This window comes from Lycorma delicatula, chromosome 6 (assembly GCF_047948215.1).
Source record: "Lycorma delicatula isolate Av1 chromosome 6, ASM4794821v1, whole genome shotgun sequence".
Taxonomy (NCBI): domain Eukaryota; kingdom Metazoa; phylum Arthropoda; class Insecta; order Hemiptera; family Fulgoridae; genus Lycorma; species Lycorma delicatula.
In genome coordinates, this window is record NC_134460.1 from 30024513 (window position 1) to 30043937 (window position 19425).

The window sequence follows — 19425 nt, forward strand, 5'->3', positions numbered from 1 at the left end:
TGAATAAAGCTCTGGTGCACAGCTACCTCCGGGTTTGTACTCCTCAGGGTTATCTTCATTTAAGTCACTTGTGGAACTGTCTATTTCAGGTAAAGTTTCTGGTGGAATTGGCACTAGTATGTCTGGACCATGAGAAAGCAGGCATAAAGTGGATGGCAGATTTGGGTAGTTGATTCTTTTTTTATTCTTCAAATTGAAACCTTGAACACCATTCGAACAAAAGTAACAATCATTGGTGTGGTTTCGTGGCTCTCACCACACCATTGGAACTCCAAATCTGAACGGTTCTTGTTCACCTTTTGATTATTGTTTATGTCCTTCAACACATGTGTAGCAAACATAACGGAGTGCCCAAGTTTTGTCTTGATCTCCTGTTTTCACTCCGAAATATGTAAGGTACACTTGCGAATGAAATTTGTTAGATTTATTTTTTGCCTTTCTACCAGTCACAGGAAATGTAACAAAAAGCATTTGCAGAATTTTTGTAGCTTCTTGAAACCATTTTGAAAATGTAAAGTTTGATTTATGGCCTGAGAATATATTTTCCACCAACAAAAGCAGGTTTTGATCATGGAGGACTTGATTTATACACACAGATGGTTGAAACATTACTGATAGTAGTACACGGTGCATGAATGACACATATAGCTGCCAATAAACTTGTTACATCTTGTTAAGTCTTGTCACAACCTATTGGCCAAGCTGTCAACTCCATGTATTCACTTAACAATGGAGAACCAACTCTCCCATCGTCTCGTCATCTTCAACCCGACTTCCCCCTGCCATCCTCTTCAGACCACTCAACTGTTTAGCTAAAGAATGCATAGTTTAAGTCAAAAAAGTGAATATATTAATTTATTATAAAAAAAACGTTTTATGTCTATTTTATAATATCACATTTTCTCAATTTTTCAACTTTTTACAAATTTAGAAATTTGCGAAAATTCCTGACGTGATGGAAAAAAATGAAGGTTATTTTCGGATTCAATGCTAAAAAGTACATAATAATCAATTATCAAAAGTTAAAAAACATTCCACAACCAAAAATTGAAGGCTTGTGTGATTAAGATGAAAAAATATTGAAAATAAGATACTATAGTAGTAGTAGTAGTAGTAGTAGTAGTAGTAGTAGTAGTAATACATAATACATATATGTGTGTTCCTCTATGTGGTTGTTGTCTTGCTGACTAATTTTCATGGTGTTACATTATGTTATTATATGACATGAATATGGAAATAATTTAATACAGGTATTAACTAGAAAGATTGAGAATTTGTATAATTGCATGATGTATGTAGAAATTTGCTTCATTGCAAATGTGTTGTAGAAATTTGCTTCACTTCTATTCAAGGATTATCAAGTTCATGCAAGAAATCAGATAGTAACACAAGTTACACAAATGCCATCAGGAGTGATGAAATAAAATAAATTTCACTAACTGAAATTCTTACCTTTATGAGAGAAAGCTCATTATTTGTACTGATATTCAGTGTTATAGTTATTGTACTAACAGGATATTCAGTGAAGTATATATGAATTTATGATTGTTTGGAAAACTTTTTTTATGTGGTCTAACTCACAGAACCTTAATATCATTTCTACTTCAGTTTAATTCCTCCATGGTGTTGTATCTCATTGAAGATTAATTTTTCTACATTTTTATGTGCTGTGATTAGCTAATGTGACATATTTACTTTTAATCCAATGATTTTGTTTATGTTAATTTAATTCTTGGTAATTGCTTAAGTTTGTTAATTTCTGCTGATTCCTCCTGGTCACTAAGAATTTTGGGCGGTGAATGATCTGATACAGCTGCCAAAGAAGCCTGCTCTCGGCTTACTTTTAAGTAGTGTCAGTTCCTATTAAACAGTTTTAAAGTATAGTGAAAATCTGTTCGGTTGACTGTTTGGCCATTGCCTTCTGTCTTCTACTTCTCAAGAGAGATTATGTTGCTTAGGTAAGAGTTAGATGCCACGAAGACATCCTTTGTCGGCTGTATTTTTGCAACGGTTTATACATGGATTTCTCTTGCTAACTGGTGATTGTTTAATCTATATGTTAAGTAATAATAAATTCATCACTTTCTTGTTTTTTTTACATTGTGTAACATTCTGATGGAGATTTAAACTAGGAATTAGGATTGATGTTAAATCTAGTATATAAAAAATTTAAATATTTTTAAAATCTATTTTAAAATGTAGGAATAATGTAGATGGACCACAGAATATAAAAATAGGAAGTGAAAAGATTATGGAGGTAGAAGAATTTTGTTATTTGGGAAGTAGAATTACTGTAGATGGACGAAACAGGATTCATATAAAGTGCTGAATAGCATAGGCGAAATGAGGTTTCGGTCAGAAGTATAATTTGCTTATATCAAAAATTAATTAAAACGTCAAAAACATTTGTGAAAGTATATATTTGGAGCATAGCTTTATATGGAAGTGAAACTTGGACAATTGGAGTACCTGAGTAGAAAAGATTAGAAGGTTTGGAAATGAGGTGCTATAGGAAAATGTTAAAAATCAGATGGGTGGATAAATGACAAATGAAGAGGTGTTGCGGCAGATTGATGAAGAAAGAAGCATTTGGAAAAGTATAGTTTAAAGAAGAGACAGACTTGCAGGCCATATATTAAGGTATCCTGGAATAGTCGCTTTGTTAGTTGGAGGGACAAGTAGATTGGAAAAATTGTGCAGGCAGGCAACATCTGGAATATGTAAAACAAACTGTTAGGGATGTAGGATGTAGAGGGTATACTGAAATGAAACAACTGGCACTAGGTAGGGAATCTTGAAGAGTTGCATCAAACCAGTCAAATGACAGATGAAAAAATATCTGTTATTGACTTAACAAAATAAAGTTTCTTTTTGTTATATTGTCTTTAAATTTTGCAGGAGCCATTTACATTCCTGCTTCAGTTAAATTAGTTCTGCTTTGTTCATTTGCAATATATTCATGCTTATTTATTGTTTGTATTAAATTTTTATGGATAATGTTATTTGAAGATTTAGTTTTCCATTTTTGCACTGTAAATACTGGAATCTTTATTCTGCCAGAGCCCAGGCTGAATATTTCCAGTGTAAAGGAAACTGTTGAATTAAACTAATGCGTAACATATTGTGTAATAGTACTATTCATTCGGGAAAAACTATCAACTTCTGATTAGGGTGTATAAATATCTGTGTATTTCAGTCTGTTAATAGTAGCTAACACAGCATAGGGATCTAGTAAAATGTAATACGTATGTTATTTTTAACTTTGTAGTATTGACACAATTGCATTCCTTCCAATTAAAGATGAGACTGAGCCAATAGATTATATTATTTTTATTAGTTTTCCTGTACAACCTTTGATTAATGTTTGACTTTCTTTTCTTGTTAAATATTTCAAAGAACTTTTGTGTTTTTTCCTCTGTTTCTTTAATAGACCTGTAATGAATATTCTTATTTTGTGTTTTCCAATAACTTATTTTGGTTTTCTTCCTTAAAATAAAATTAGTGTCGTTAAACTTATTAAAATTGACTTTTTTACTTACACTTTTTTGAGTTTTTCTTTTATTTCCTTTGAACAGGTTCAGAATGCATTACAAAAGACTGATCAAGCATTACAAACATTAAATATGGCTATAGAAAAGGATCCGAAAAATGCATTATGCAAGTTCCATCGAGCGTCTATTTATTTTGCAGCTGGTAGGCATGCGGAGGCTCTGAATGAATTAGAACAATTAAAGACTATTATCCCCAAAGAATCTCTAGTCTATTACCTTACAGGAAAGGTATGTTATAATATTTTATTGAAATGCATTCTAGCAACAAGATTAAGTTGATAAATGAATTAAGGCTACCTGTATAACTATAACTAATAGTTGATAAATAAATCTGATTGAAAACATCATCATTATTATTATTATTATTATTTATTTAATATTAAAAAACTTAATGTTTCTATAATTTAAATTCATGTATTAATCATATTGCTGGCAAATCAGCAACAAATCATACGCATTATAAAAGCAGTTTAGACTTAATAACAATTTAGAATTAATCAGCATGTAAAGGTAAATTCTAATCTTCAACTTATTATACATAATCTAGGGTGTAACAATTATGTAAACAGGATGCAATAAAAAAGTGCACCGGCACTTCACTTCTGAATTCTACATACCTGTTTTGTTCATTTTCATATGTAAAATATTAAAATAATAGGAAAGTATTTTTTTTGTTTGTTTTCTGCATACATAAATAAATAGTAAACCTGTTGATTTATGGCAGTACTATAGAAACTTAAACAGTTCTGTTATTATTATTTATGTAGAATCAAGTTACTGATTTTCTAATTGATTATAATGTAGCTTGTAGTTATTAATCTTCTTTTGTTTAAATTTTTCTTTATGATTATATATGATTTATGTAATTTAGGATTTGTGTATTTTACAAGTGCCATTGGTTTTATATGTGATTAAAAAATTATAAAACTAATGACTATATTACTTTTACATTAATATTTATTTTTAGATAATTTGTAAAATATGTGATTTATTATATACTTGAACATTATTAAAGGACTCAAGTTTTAATTTTTATATTGGTTGATGACTGTTTGTAACTACATGAATTTGATTTTTTCCAGGCTCAAGATTAGACATTACAGATAGTGTTTTATTGTTATCTGTTATGTATTCAGTCATTTGTTGAAGATTATGGTATTTGTTACTAATGCTTAGTTACATTCTATTTGAGATTGTTTACTGGATTTGAATATTATTAACAAGTAATAATTTATTTGTTTACAATATTCATGAGAGATTAAAGAATTTGCCTTCTGTGAGATATGAAAATCTCTGAGCTATTATTATTCTCTTAAAGAATTTAATTAAGTGTTTTGCTATTAATGTTTTCTTGATTTATTATGAGCATAAATTATTTTTGGTGGTTTTAATTGAATGTTTTGTGACTGTGATATTCTGAACACACTATTTTGCTAGGACTATTGTAACAAACACATTATTAATGACAAATTCCAGTTATTGAAATTTTGGAAAGAATCGTTATATTAGAGAAAATAGTGTATATAAATAGGTTTTCAGTATTTCTAATTTTAACACATTTTATGATTTCACAAAACCTATAATACTTTATCGTATGTGTACAATATAAGGTACAACTGAACTTCTCAGTCAGAAAATTTGGCTTATATATGTAAGGCTTACATACATCAATTATGCATTAACGGGGAAAACATAATTTTAAAATCTTAGTTTTAAAAATGTAAATTGCATGCATATCTTAATTAAATGTCCAATGAAATGCTTACATTATGAATAAACTGCACATAGTTCACTTACTTGGGATATTCCATTTTAATTCAACAATGATCAGTGCATCACTTTCTGATTTTTATGATATTTGGTATAATTGCACATCTTGTAGTGGCCAAAAAATACTTCTTTATATTTAAAAAAAAAAATTTCTTTAATAATAGACCATTTTCTAACTCACAAACATGTAAAAACAGCAATTTTTGTTACTTTTTCCATGAGCTGTAGCATTCTTAAAAAGTCAAAAAGGCCTTTTTGGAAAGAGTAAAGATGGAAATTCATCTTATTGTTGTCAGAATTAATTTTGTTACATAACCAAATCTTGTAATGTTTAATGAAGCTATGTTTACAAACTGTTGCTTTTTAAAATTTTTGGCCCAAATTAAAAATGAAGGGCTTAAGGTAACAGGCCTGTTGTTTACCTTTTAAAACTCTTAGGTACTAGTAGTAATAAAAAAAATTAGACTGTTACAGACTGTCCTTCATTAAAAAAAATAGCTACCAAATCGTAAGATTTTGAAACTGTCTCATTTTAGGGGCCCAAACACCACATGTGGGACAGGTGGAAAAAATCTGAAATGTTTACAGCACATACAAGTAACTTTTTTATATACTTAAAAACCATATAAAATTTATTTTTTTACTTATAGTGGTTGACAAGTAATGAACCCAACAAAACCGCTAAAAACGCCATTCCTTCCAACTTTAAACAATGCATCCAAAAATACTGTTATGTATTTTTTCAGATTATAAAAGTTACAACTAAACTCATTAGAATGAATAAATTGATAATTAATAGTCAATTACAAAATGATAAATAGTCAGTTACAGAATGAATAAACAGTTCAAATATATTAAGTTGTTCAATTTACTTTTACCTTATTTTACTCCTGCTAATGGAAGTTATAAATAAATCTTGCACTTTTTGATAACAAACGTAACTAATATAACTTAGTGCTCCTGCCATTTTTTTATTGAGTAGAACTGATAAGTCCTCACTCATCTTTGGTGTAATGTTGTGTTCTCTTCCAGTAGTTGATAGAAAAACCCACCGGGTTGGTCTAGTGGTGAACGCGTCTTCCCAAATCAGCTGATTTGGAAGTCGAGAGTTCCAGCATTCAAGTCCTAGTAAAGCCAGGTATTTTTACACGGATTTGAATACTACATCGTGGATACCGGTGTTCTTTGGTGGTTGGGTTTTAATTAACCATGCATCTCAGGAATAGTCGAACTGAGAACGTACAAGACTACACTCATACATATCATCCTCATTCATCCTCTGAAGTATTATCTAAACGGTAGTTACTGGAGGCTAAACAGGAAAAAGAAAAGAAAGTAGTTGATAGAAAAAGCTCTGAAGGCATGAGAATCTTAAAAATATTTTCCAGTTGAACCCATGTTTGATTATCCTCCAATGATTTCTTGAATGAAGTACCAGGACCCTGCGGATGGAAAAAGTGTATTCAATATTCTTCTTCATTCTCATGTATTTTGACTTCAATGACTTCGCCTAACCACCTCTTGCCATCACACACACACAGCAGATATAATTTTTACGTTTTGGCTTTGGTAAACCTATAAAGCAATCAGAAACACTGTTGTCCTTGTGTATCGATACTAACCGTAATTGTTTCTGATTTGGAGGTTGCCCAGACTTCAGAATACATTTCTGACTTGTTGGAACATAACTGTGAAAGGTAATTGTACATTTCAGAAGGTGTAACAATTTGATTGTTGACTGTCCTTTGAAGGCTAGCTTTAATCACATTCCTTTTCACAGTTCCACTAATATCATGACATTGTCTTTTTCTTTGGTATGAGGTAAAAAAATGCCATTCAGCTGCGATTTCAAAATCTTGATGGTAGCACAAATTTATTAATTTTTTTTTGTTTTATATTGGGCTGAGGAGCAATCAGAAAATAAAAAAATTGTTTAACTTGTGGTAACAGTGTTTTTACTTTATTTATAACTTGCTTTTGGAAGCAGAAGAACGATGTAGTATTGTGCTTCAAGTACTCACTAATCACACAGTAGCTTTGGGTTTGTAATTTTCTTTCTTTTTTAAAACATATGAGAAATGGATGTACTGTACCATAAGTTTTTTACCAGTGATATGACTGGATTTCATCCTGTATCAAAAAGGAAAATTTTGAGAGAAGTCTCCCATTACAATACATTCACCCTCCAACAAGTTTTCCTTTTTAATGTTGAGAAAATTAGCTTGTTTCTTTGCAACAAAATGATGGCTTTTAGATTATTTAAATTTTCATTTAGTTTTTCTAAGTACTCTTGAAATGGAAGAATTTGAGTAGTTAGTTCACAGCGGTCAACAGACCCACTGTTTGAAGATAATTTCAGAATCAAAATCATCCCAGCTCTCTTGCAGTAATCTGAGCACTTCATTAGTGCCTGGGCGTTTTTCACACTGTGATAACGTGCACGTTAATTTTCTATATCACATACCATGGTTGAAAGGAGAATTTTATAATCAAATTTCATTTTTAGAGCAGATAACATGAGTTTTACATTTTGATGGGTGACATATGCACACAGAGTACCTGACCCACCAGCCAGAACACAAAATTTAGGTCTTTAAATCAGCAAATTTTGAAAACCAATTTTTAAATTATGTTTTTCTTTGAAGGCTGTGTTACATAAGATAAGCAAGCCTTTTTTGAATATTAATTTTCTTCCCGTCAGCTTGTCTTATACAATCCTTCTTGCCTGGCATCATTTGGCTGTGGTCATCATTCTGGTAAAAATGTTGGACTCATTTAATAATTTTCATTAATTACGTGACTGGATTTCTTTTTACAGATTTGTGGTAAAATTCCACTTGTTCTAACTAATTGTTTGGATTGACGGGCTAAATACTGACTAACACTAAACTCATTTTGAATTTTCTGAATGCTCTAGCTGCTTGGTAATAAACTTAAAATATTATTTTTTTCCTGGTTTGGTGTAACTGTTTTCATTTTATCCTTTATTTTAATGATTTATTCTTCATATTCCTTACCTAAATCAACATAATTTTGTGGTACTAAACTGGTTTCTTTCTTAGAAATATTTAAATCAAAGGAATTGTTTAATTTACTGGTAACTGACTGCTATTTTTGTAACTTTACTTTTTAAAATTGGTTCCTTTGCGCTGCTTGATAATTTTTGAACCGTAACAGGGGAAATGCCAAGTGCTGAACGAGCTTTATTCACAGACTCGACTGTAACACATTGAGGCTCAAATATATCTTAACATTCCGGTTTTCTGTCATCTTGTGGGTTTTGTATTTTGTTTAAGCATTTTGTTCATAGTGCTCTGCCTGGATTTAATTTTAAATTTGGGTTGCTTACCGAAAGTGTCAAAGATATCTCTCGAAGAGATTTCTTAACCGGTTTAGTGTGACAACTAGATGGGTCAGGGCAACTTTTCTCATTAGTATGAAAAAATTTATGTATATATTTGGTTTTGTGAAAATTACAGATATTTTTTGTTTCAATACATCCACTTCTTAAAGATATCAAAGCTATTTACTGTTCAGTAAACTCTAAAATATCATGCAATGCTGAAGATCTATTGTAAGTCAATTTGTGACATACTGTTTCAGTGTGCATGCCAATTGAACACTTCATAATCCGTTTTTATAAAATCCAAGGGTCCATGTCCATGCATGTCTATTCACTTGCGTGTTTAAACATAAGTTTGTATGTATGAGTCAGTTAATATTCTAGATAGTTTGCTACTTAAAGTATATATCATTATAGACATATAAAAATATTTTTTGTCGTAGGCCTACATTATTGTCTTAAAATTACTGTGAATTTATGCTGTGAATTTTTTGGAGACATTGTTCACAGTTAAAAGGAACAGTGTTTTTAGCAGTTTCGATGGCTTTATTACTTGTCAACCTCTTGGAGTAACAAAATAAATTTTATATGGTTTTAAAATACATAAAAAGTATTTACTGCTGTAAACATTTCAGATTTTTCCACCTGTCCCACATGTGGTTTTCGAGCCCCAAAAATGAGACATTTTCAAAATCTTATGATTTGGTGGTTTTTTTTTTAATGGTGGATACTCGGGAACAGTTTAGTTTTTTTTAATAATTGCTACTAGTACCTAAGAGTTAGAAGGCAAACAAGAAGCCTGTTGCCCTGCCCTTAAGCCCTTCATTATTTATTTTGGGCCCAAAATTTAAAAAAAAAAAAACAATTTGTAAATGTAACTTTATTAAACATCACAAGATTTGGTTATATAACAAAATGAATTTTGAGTGCACTAAGATGAAGTTCCATCTTTACTCTTTCCAAAAAGCCTTTTTTTGACCCTCTGTTTGATGTAAAACAAGAGTGCTACAGCTCATGGAAAAAGTGATGAAAATGGCTGTTTTTACCTGTTGGTGAGTTAGAAAATAATCTCAAGAAAAAAATTTTTTAAAATGTAAAAAAAATATTTTTGGCCACTACAAGGTGGATATACCAAATATCGTCAAAATCAAATATAATGGTTGCAATAAAATTTTTGAAAATTTGTTGAATTAAAATGGAAACCTACTTGTGATTTCCTGGCTACCAGAGATAGAAATTGATAAACAAATTACATCGCTGTTGTTTTTTTCTTCTTAATCAGTTTTAAAAGTAAGAAATGTCTGTTTTTCTTCCTATTACTAATAATAATGCCTTTCTAAATTAATTTATTATTTTTTTCTAGAAAGAGCAAATGATTCAGTTTTTTTATATTTTTACAAAGTAGGAAATAAACTTTGATCTTGAAAAAAGTTTTTATACTGTTTGAGGTTAAAATGTCTATTTTATTTGTTATTACTATTAATCTTTGCTATTTCTTCTTATTTTTAATAGGTTCATAAAAAGCTGGGTAATACACATCTAGCATTAATGCATTTTAGTTGGGCTACTGATTTGGATCCCAAAGGTGCTAATAGTCAAATTAAAGAAGCAATTGACCCAGCTATATCTCGATCCCATACAGAAGAAACAGGTTAGTTTGAATTAATTTTTAAGTTTTAGTATTTTTATTTATAATAATAATTTTTTAAAAGAGAAGTATGTGTTAATAGTAAGTAATATTGGTTGCCATTTTAATGTAGTCAAAGCATCGTTTGTAATGTTCTTTGGTGTAAGTGTTAGTTTCATTTTTAAGAATAATGTACATTCTCTTATAACATATTAAAGGTATAGTTTTAAGATGTTGCTCATTTAGTTGTTAGAAGCATACTTATTTACTTTGATATTAATTACTGTGCCATTCACATTTATGTATTTTTTTATTTTCTTGTCCTTTTAAATAGTAGTAGAGTGCTATTATGATTTATCTGGTCACATTTTTCTGTTTCTTTTCACTGGTGGTATGCTCACTTTAATTGATTTTTTCATTTTATTTATGAAATCTTTTGTAAACATCAAGTGCTCCTGATGTATTAAATAAATGAAATGTTAATCATATATTGATTGAATTATAGTTATGATAAGTTTGAAACGCTTAGCACAGAACACAGAACATTAGAAAAAAATACATTTAATTAAAATGTAAATAATATCATTGCAGGTTGTCATCAGTAATATCAACATGTAGTAAAACTGCATACTGTGTTGTTAATTTCAGTAATTTATAGAAAAAATGTATTGAACATGACTTCAACCATTGGCACTTTACTACCGTACTTTATAATCTTTAATTCCAGGATGAAATTTAAAGGTAAAGGTATTGTAAACCATCAGATTGTAAAGTATGCAATTGTAATAAGATTTAAGTTAAAGTAATATTGTTGTTATTTTGTTTTATACAGAATTTAATGTTTGTCTATCCTTAGCTACTGAATACTGTTGTTTTCAGTTTCATTGCTCTAGTTGCCTATTTCAGTTTATGTTTAATGTTGCACGATCAGGATATGCATGTTGTATGATCATGTTCCTATAACTCTCAAAGGTTTAATTTTCTCTTTGTTATTCTTTTCTGTTAAATCTTAATAGAAAGTAAGAAATGTAAGTAAGTGGTTTACATTTCCCCTTGTTTGATTATTCCACACGGGTTAGATTTTTATAAGTGTTCCTGCCTTAGCTATTCCTTCAATTTTCAGAATGTTTTGCAGTTGAGACTCCATGTCATTAATAAGTTTGTCGCACTACTTTTAGATGCAAGATACTTGTATGATGAACTTTTGCTCTAATTCCCATTCATTTGATCATCATAGGGAAAGTTTTCTTTGAGTTAGAAATCTTCCTTCCTTTTAGTTAAAAATTTATGCTTTTACTTAAAAACTGAACTGAACAATGTACGTAAAACTAAAGTGAATGTGATTATCATTTATCTAGTAGTCCTGTAAATGGTAGAGAAGCTCATTTTGTTCTGAAATGAACAAATTGAACTCGACAATAAAATTGAAACAATAAAGTAAAAATTAAATACAAAACAAACAGAGTTATCAATTATTATTTCTTGTGAAAGAGATCATGCCAAAAATAATCTTGCTATAATAGCAATATTTTCAGGGACACCAGAAATCACTGACTGATAACTGTCAAGTAGGTATTTCCACTAAATACCAATGTGTTTTTTTTTTTTAAAGGAAGTACCATATTTATTCGAGTACCCCCGCACTTTTTTTCTTTGAATTGGAGAGAAAAAATAAGAGTGTGAGGCCTACTTAAAATATAGTCTTTAGCCAGGATAATTTATGTAAAGTAAACATTTTCTTAGAAGTACCTAAATTTAATCACATAAATACATTTACATTAGATTTTCGTTTATCAATACTGGATGCCGCTTATACAGAATACATCCTTAATTATTAACATCCTGTTCATATTATCGATAGGAACGAAGTTACGGTATTTTATAAAACTGATTCATTCTGTATAGGCTACATCCGGTTCTAATGACACTACAGTTACAGTATCAGTTACTCATTGTTGTCTTGTCTATTCGCCATAGTTATTGTACTGTTGTATATGTGGACGGTTATGTGCATTTTATCTGTTTAGTTTATCTTGTAAAGTTTAATACGGTAATTTATTTTAATTACGGCATTAAAATGAGTACAAAAGGACAGCATCTACGGCCTTTTACAGTAAATGAAAAACTGCACGTTATAGAAGAGGCTGAAAAAATTGGAAATTGGGTGGCAGGAAGAAAATTTGACATAGATGAAAGCTGCATTCGAGACTGGCGTAAGAAGAAACAACTTTTGGTGAAAGGCAATGGTAAAAAAGGGCTTTTCGTGGCTTAAAACCAAAATACACAAACATAGAAAAAAATTTGTATGACTTTGTTATGGAAAAAAGGAATGTGGTTATGTTGTCACGACAGAAATGTGTCAATCATATGCTCGTGAAATCGCTAAATCATTGAATAAAGTTGACTTTAAAGCAAGCCGTAGATGGATAACACGATTTTTTGCATGAAATGATTTGTCAATAAGACACAAAAAGACAATTTATCAACAACTTCCAGACGCTTATGAACATAAAATATTACATTTTCACAAATACATAATAAATCTTAGAAAAGAAAAAGGCCATTTGCCTTCTCAAATAGGAAACGCTGATCAAACCCCCGTATATTTTGAAATGCCATAACAGAACCGTAAACAAAAAGTTGAAAAAAGGGTTACAATTCGCACTGGTGGTAATGAAAAACAAAGGTGTAGTGTTATGCTTTGCATTACTTCTGATGGATCAAAATTACCTTTGTATATTGTTTTTAAAAGAAAAACTCTTCCTACCATACAGGTAAATGGAGTTATTATCAGAGCACAGGAATCAGGTTGGATGGACAAAACCTTAATTTTGGATTGGATCAGGTGTGTATGGCAAAAGCGAACAGGAGATTTACTTAATAAAAAAAATACTCGTATGCTAGTAATGGATAGTTATCGGGGTCATACAACTGATAAAGTGAAAGACATTTTAAAAAAGGGTATGACAGATGAAGTAATAATTCTAGGCGGATTGACATCTCTATTGCAACTAAAAGTTTGCATTAATAAACCGTTCAAATCTGCATTAAAACAACTGTACAGTAAATGGATGGCTGATGAAAATTTCTTTCTCACGCCTACAGGAAGAACGCCCAGATTTTAACCAGATTTTTGTTTGGATAAAAGATGCTTGGGAAGGTATTTCCATGGAATTAGTAAGGAAAAGTTTAAAAAAAATGCAGAATATCTAATGAACTTGATGGTAGTGAAGACGATCGATCACCTTTGGCAGAGCGACGTGGAGACTACCGGTAACTCTTCTACAGACATCGACAGTGACCTCTTCTACAGACATCGACAGTGACAGTGATTAATTAAAAATAAAATCCCATATTAAAAAGTGTATTGAATGAACCTTTTCAACATGATACTTTCTTTTTGTTTTACTGGCCTACTGATTCTGAACTAAACTAGTATTTACGGTAATTAATTATTAATGTAATATTAATATTGTAATTTAAATGAATGAATTAAATGCTCTACATTCTGAATATTTTCGTATTTATGTATTTTTTTATCATATCTGTTTTGCACTTTAAAATACCGGTATATACTCAAGTTTTTTTTAGATTTTCAGTTCAGAAAATTGAGGTGCAGGGCTTATTCGGTGGGGGGGGGGGGGTACTCGAATAAATACGGTATTCAGTAGTGTGCTGAGGAAGACACACCTTCTTCTGGTGTTAGGTATGAGAAAGTTTTATTCTCTCATAGCTTTTTACAGCTGTAGGAGAATGATATTGGAGACAAGCATTAGTTTTTAAACATGGGCTAACATGAAAGTAAAGTACAGCTTATCTAAGGAAAGAAAGATTTTCTTAGTGGAACGCAAAATCGGGTTTCTTAGTATTTAATTAACATCACTTATTTTAAAATTCATTTCTAGTTACAGAAAATACTTACTATCAGCATTTTTTTTTTCACCCAACAGAATTAACATTAGTGACATTAAAGTGATTTGAAATTTATATGAAATCTTGTTTAAGAAAAAAAAAAACATGAATTTTTTGTTTTAATGATGATTACTATTAAATCATTCATTAAAAAACTGTGAAATTCTGTTTGTACATTCTAACATACTAAGAAGAATAATAGATAATATAATTTAATAAATATAAATTTATGTTTCTGTTTAATGTAGCCAAGGCATTTCTTTCAAAGTATTCTGAAAAATGTTAGAGCTAGGAACTTTCTGATCATGAATAATTTCTATATAACTAGGTAAACTGTAGTGAATTTTTTTCTTTTTTGTTAAATGTGGGTTTGATGGAAAATTCTTTTCAACTTTTCCTATAAATATCTAGTGAGAAACAGGAACTCTTAAAATGTATTACTTTTTCTTAAGTGTCTCATGCACAGACCCTGAAACAGATTGAAAATTGTGATTTGACATCTAGAGTGTATGGGAAACCACTTGTTCCGGGTGCAGTGGCATTGAGTCATAAACTTCATCTTCCTTGTTGTACTATAATTCTGCTTGATTGTGAAAGGTAGCAGCAACAATTTTAAAACAGAAAGTTTTTATGAAAAATTATAAACTAGCTTTTATATATGGTGTTGGGCAGGCTCATCATTGCTTTTATTATAAAAATTTTCACTAACACTCCACAAAAAACATAAATCTCCTATGCATTCCTTCTTGTTTAATTTAACCTTTCTAATCTAATCCTACAATAGTATGATTTGAATGAAAATGCAAGAAGTTTGAAGAAACAACATATATTTTAAAATTTAAAAAAATATACAGTACAATAACTAATACAACTATGAGGGAAAGTTAAAAATTATGTATACTTTTCATTTTATAATATATTTTCACAAAGATAGGAGTTCAAACGTGTACATCATTTTTTTTTCTTGTCAATGCAATGAATGCATCAATGCAATGCACTTGGTTCAGTGATCTCTACTTGGTACAGTGATCTCTACTTGGTACAGTGATAAACTTGCATATTCCTTTCAAGAAGAAGATTTCAGTGGCAGTCTCCTTAGTACTGCTTCCTGCACACCTAAGTCTGTGGAAAATCGTGAACTACGCAAAGCATCTTTGAGTGGCCTAAACAGATGAGTCTCAGAGGGAGCAATCTGGGATGTAGGGAGGATGTTCTAGTACCTCAAAATTTAACTTGATGATTTGAATAGTGAGGCAAGCTGTGTGCAGGCAGGTGTTGTCATGCAACAACATCACTTTCTTCGACCTTAGTCCTGTGCATTTGATGTGAATTGCTTGTTTTCAACTTTTCACTGTAACTTATGCTGTTGATTGTAGTTCCCTTTTCCATGAAGTCTTCCAGTATAGGCACTTTTGAGTTCCCATAAAAATGGTTAACGTAACCATTCCTGCCAATTGCTCAGCCTTGAATTTTTTCTTTGTTAGGGATCCTGGGTGTTTCCATTCCATATTCAGGTGTTTTGATTTTGGCTCATTGAGTTGAACCTACATTCATCACCGGTGACTATTCTGCTCAAAAATGTGTTGCATTCCTTGTTGAAGCAAGAGAATAAGCATTGGAAGATGTCAAATTGTTTGAGCTTATGTTCTGCAGTAAAAGCTGTCTTTGTATCCATCGTGCACAGACTGCAGAAGCTGAGTTTGTCATGTTTGATATGATGGGCAGTACTGTGATTATGTTCAAAGAAGTCTCTATCTAATCTGGCTATTTGCCAGGACCATCTCTTGAGCTTGCTGAATCTTCTCTGTGGTGGAGGTTGTCAGGCGTCCTGTTCTCTCTTTATGTATTACAGTTGTCCAGCCACTTTTAAACATCTCGATCCATGAAAAAAAAAACACTTTATCTGATAAATCAGTGTTCTGTATTGTGATAAAAGTCTGTAATGAATTTCAGCCCCTTTCACATCCATATGATCTGAATTTATTCATTATCAAGAAACTAATTTTTGTACTTTATGTATATGTATTTTTTATATGTACTTTTAAGTTCAAACTTAAGCAACTGACATCTCAAACAATATACAGTACAATAATAACTAATACAACTATGAGGGCAAGTCAAAAATTATGTATACTCTTCGTTTTATAATATATTTTCACAAAGATAGGGGTTCAAACATGTACATCATATTTTTCTTGTCAATGCAGTGCAATGCACTTGGTTCTTTGGTTCTTTTATGTTGTTGAAGACTTTTTGAAATCTTCTGCATTTGAGAAATGCTCCAGAATGTTCTGCTAACATTTTGAAAGTTCCAGATGGTTTAGAAGTTACAGTTAAAAAGTGTTCTGTAATGCTACAGAATCTTTGGCTGTTCCAAAATGTTGTAGAAACATTTAGAAACAATTTCTAAAATGTAATATTGTTGGAAAATAGTAATAGTGAGTAGTAGTGTTCTCAACCCTTTTCTCTCCTGCAGTGTTTGTGGAGGGAAGCGTTTCCCTCCAAACGCGTTTGTGCAGCGTATAATGGGATGTCTAACACAAACAGTATTTTTGCTCAGTTAATAATAATTGTACTAAGTTTGATTGTTATTGTTTGTGTTGTTTAGGAGGTGGTGTGGAACATATATACATACAATGATTTTTATTTTTATTAAGGTGCGATTCTGCCTAATAGCAAGAAATATTTTGCAAAATTCTATAAAAATTGGAAAAAGTATTTAGCTGTAAATGCATCATAGATGGATGAAATGAGAAATGGTTGATTAAAACAGGACATTGCTTCACTAGGAAAGCTATGTTATCATTTTATTCTTATTTGCCTCAATAGTTTTAAGTACTTATAAAGTCTTAAATAATATCACCATTAATTAGACTGGTTATTTATGAGGAATTGGTTATAATCTATTTCTCTGATTATATTTTTCTTTTTAAGGGATAGAATTTTGCAGTCCACATTGCATGTGTTTTTTTTATTGATATCTGTTAATAATGTTACTGACCAAATGTTAACTGTTTCAGCTGATGACTTTGCCAGTGAAGGCAATTCTGCTTTGACCCAGGATGCTTCATCGCAAGAATTGCCAGTTTTAATGCAGGATAATGATGAAATACTCTAGTTAGTACTGACTGTAGAATCTTCAGAAACTTCTTTCTTATCACCAACATTCATCATGTAATTTTATTTCATTTTTTCTTCTGAGGACAGTTTGATATAATTATGCGTTGGAATGGAAATGACAGATTCTCAGACACGCTAAGGTAGAACAGTTATTTATATCATGTATTTCTTGAATATATTTGTCACAGTTCATCAAAATATGAACTAATTATTTAAAACTTCTAATTGTGATATGTAGGTAATTTATTGGTCGTTTAACATTTAATAGCATTATATTAAAGAATATTTTATTTATTTAAGATTAAATAATTAGATCGTTTAATTATAATTAAATATGTAGAAGTATTGGATTTTGTTATATTATTTATCATGATGGAAGCAATTTATTAAATAAATATAGTAAAATTGAAACAAACCCATAAATTGTAACTTAATTTTATGTCTATTCCTATATTCTGAAAGTATGATATTTGATAAAATAAATATACACATATGCATATATTTAATAAATGCTTTTTTTCTTTTACATTAATTGTACATTTTTTTTACATTAATTGTATTCCATCTGTGGTAACAGTTAATTAATTGAATATTTTACTGCAAATGTTGCTTACTGTCTTCCTTTTCCTGAATTATTCAGTATATCAAATTTTCAGTTATAGAATTACATCTGAGTTAATGTATTTTTACCAATGTTTTATTTATTTTATTTAATTTAGGAATTGCTATTTTTATTGTTTAATTTAAATAGAAAGTGAAAAATCTAGTTTTTGTTACAAATTTACTGTTTTATTATTTTTTTTTTGTATTTATTTTAATGTTCATTCTTGTTATAAATAATTATTTTTATATTTTAATGTCTGTGTGTCAAAAGGGAAATTAATTATAATTTGACTTTGTAATTTTAATGTACTTCATCTCAAGTTCGTGAAGTAAAACCTCATTTATCTGGATCAAAATCATCTACTTACTTTATTTTCCATTTTGCTGTTCTGATAACTAGTGTGCTGTAAATTAAATTTCGCTGTCATACTAAAATAATAACTTATGTACATCTGTAACAATTGGTAGTGACTGAAGTAATTAATTATCCTTTTTGTTGAAAGTGATTTTTAATTTGTGTATACTGTAATTATAATAGATGTTGTGCATCAAGTAAAATGAATTAAATATTTATATTTTACTTGAGCTGAAGTAATAATGTGCAATTCTAGCTGCCTGATTCTGCAGCATAATTGTTAACGGCGCCTGACTCTGGTATAAAAGTGTCATTACCATTACCTAAAACTGATTATATGTAAGAGAACACTATATGCTGACTTATTTTATCAAAATTTGTACATACAGTATTGTAAATTTATTAATTTAAAATAAAAAAATGTGTAAATATTAGTATAACAAAAATTATGTAAAGTAATAAAAAAAAAAAAAAATGTAAAACATTAAATATAATGCATAAATCACTTCTTTTTTTTATTTTATTGTTTTAAAATATCATGCAAATTATTATTAACGAGCTGCATGATTCAATAAACTTTGAATTTTCATTCATTTTATACACATGCTACTTTACTGGATGCAAGTCTTTTCTTGATATATTTTTAACAGATTCAGAGCAGATAATTTGTTACTTTATGTCTTAAAATGATAGGTGTGAGGTAATGTTCAGAAGAGTTTGTGAGAAGAGAACTATATAAAAAAAGCAGATATAATTGAAGCTTTTAACAAGGGGTTTTTTACACATCATTGGAAAGATTGGGTGCATTAGACAATAGAGGGAAGAATCAACAGGAGAAGATGAAGGAAATATAGAATATTTATGTTTAAAAAAAAGGAAAGAAACATGACCTGATAAAAGAGAGGATCTAAGACCACGCTGATAATTTTACAGTTTCATTATGGTGCAGTGGGGGTGCTGCTCCAGGAACTTTTTTTCTGGTCCTTTTCAAGGCCATGGTTAAAATTTTCTGTAAAATGAAATAACCAAAAAAAATAATTTTCTAATTGAATAGCTGGAAGCAGGATACGATAGTGCTCTCTATCCCTCGCAGCCTTGTGTGCAGCTTCCTATATGCACAACAGTCAAACACCACACCGTTGGA

The 19425-nt window shown here is 30.2% G+C and overlaps 1 protein-coding gene across 3 annotated transcripts in view; it reads left to right on the plus strand.

Annotated features, from left to right (window-relative positions):
• Cdc27 (cell division cycle protein 27) overlaps positions 1–17504 on the plus strand; it is a 67018-nt gene extending 49514 nt beyond the window's left edge. For 2 of the 3 annotated variants that reach the window (XM_075369518.1, XM_075369519.1), the window contains exons 13-15: positions 3576–3779; positions 10177–10315; positions 17224–17504. In XM_075369518.1, coding sequence (XP_075225633.1) covers positions 3576–3779; positions 10177–10315; positions 17224–17321 — 441 coding nt within the window. In that variant the 3' untranslated portion in view covers positions 17322–17504. Of the gene's footprint in view, positions 1–3575; positions 3780–10176; positions 10316–10882; positions 11033–17223 lie in introns of all 3 variants that reach the window. The other variant, XR_012756866.1, reaches the window with a different exon arrangement.
• The last annotated feature ends 1921 nt before the right edge of the window (positions 17505–19425 follow it).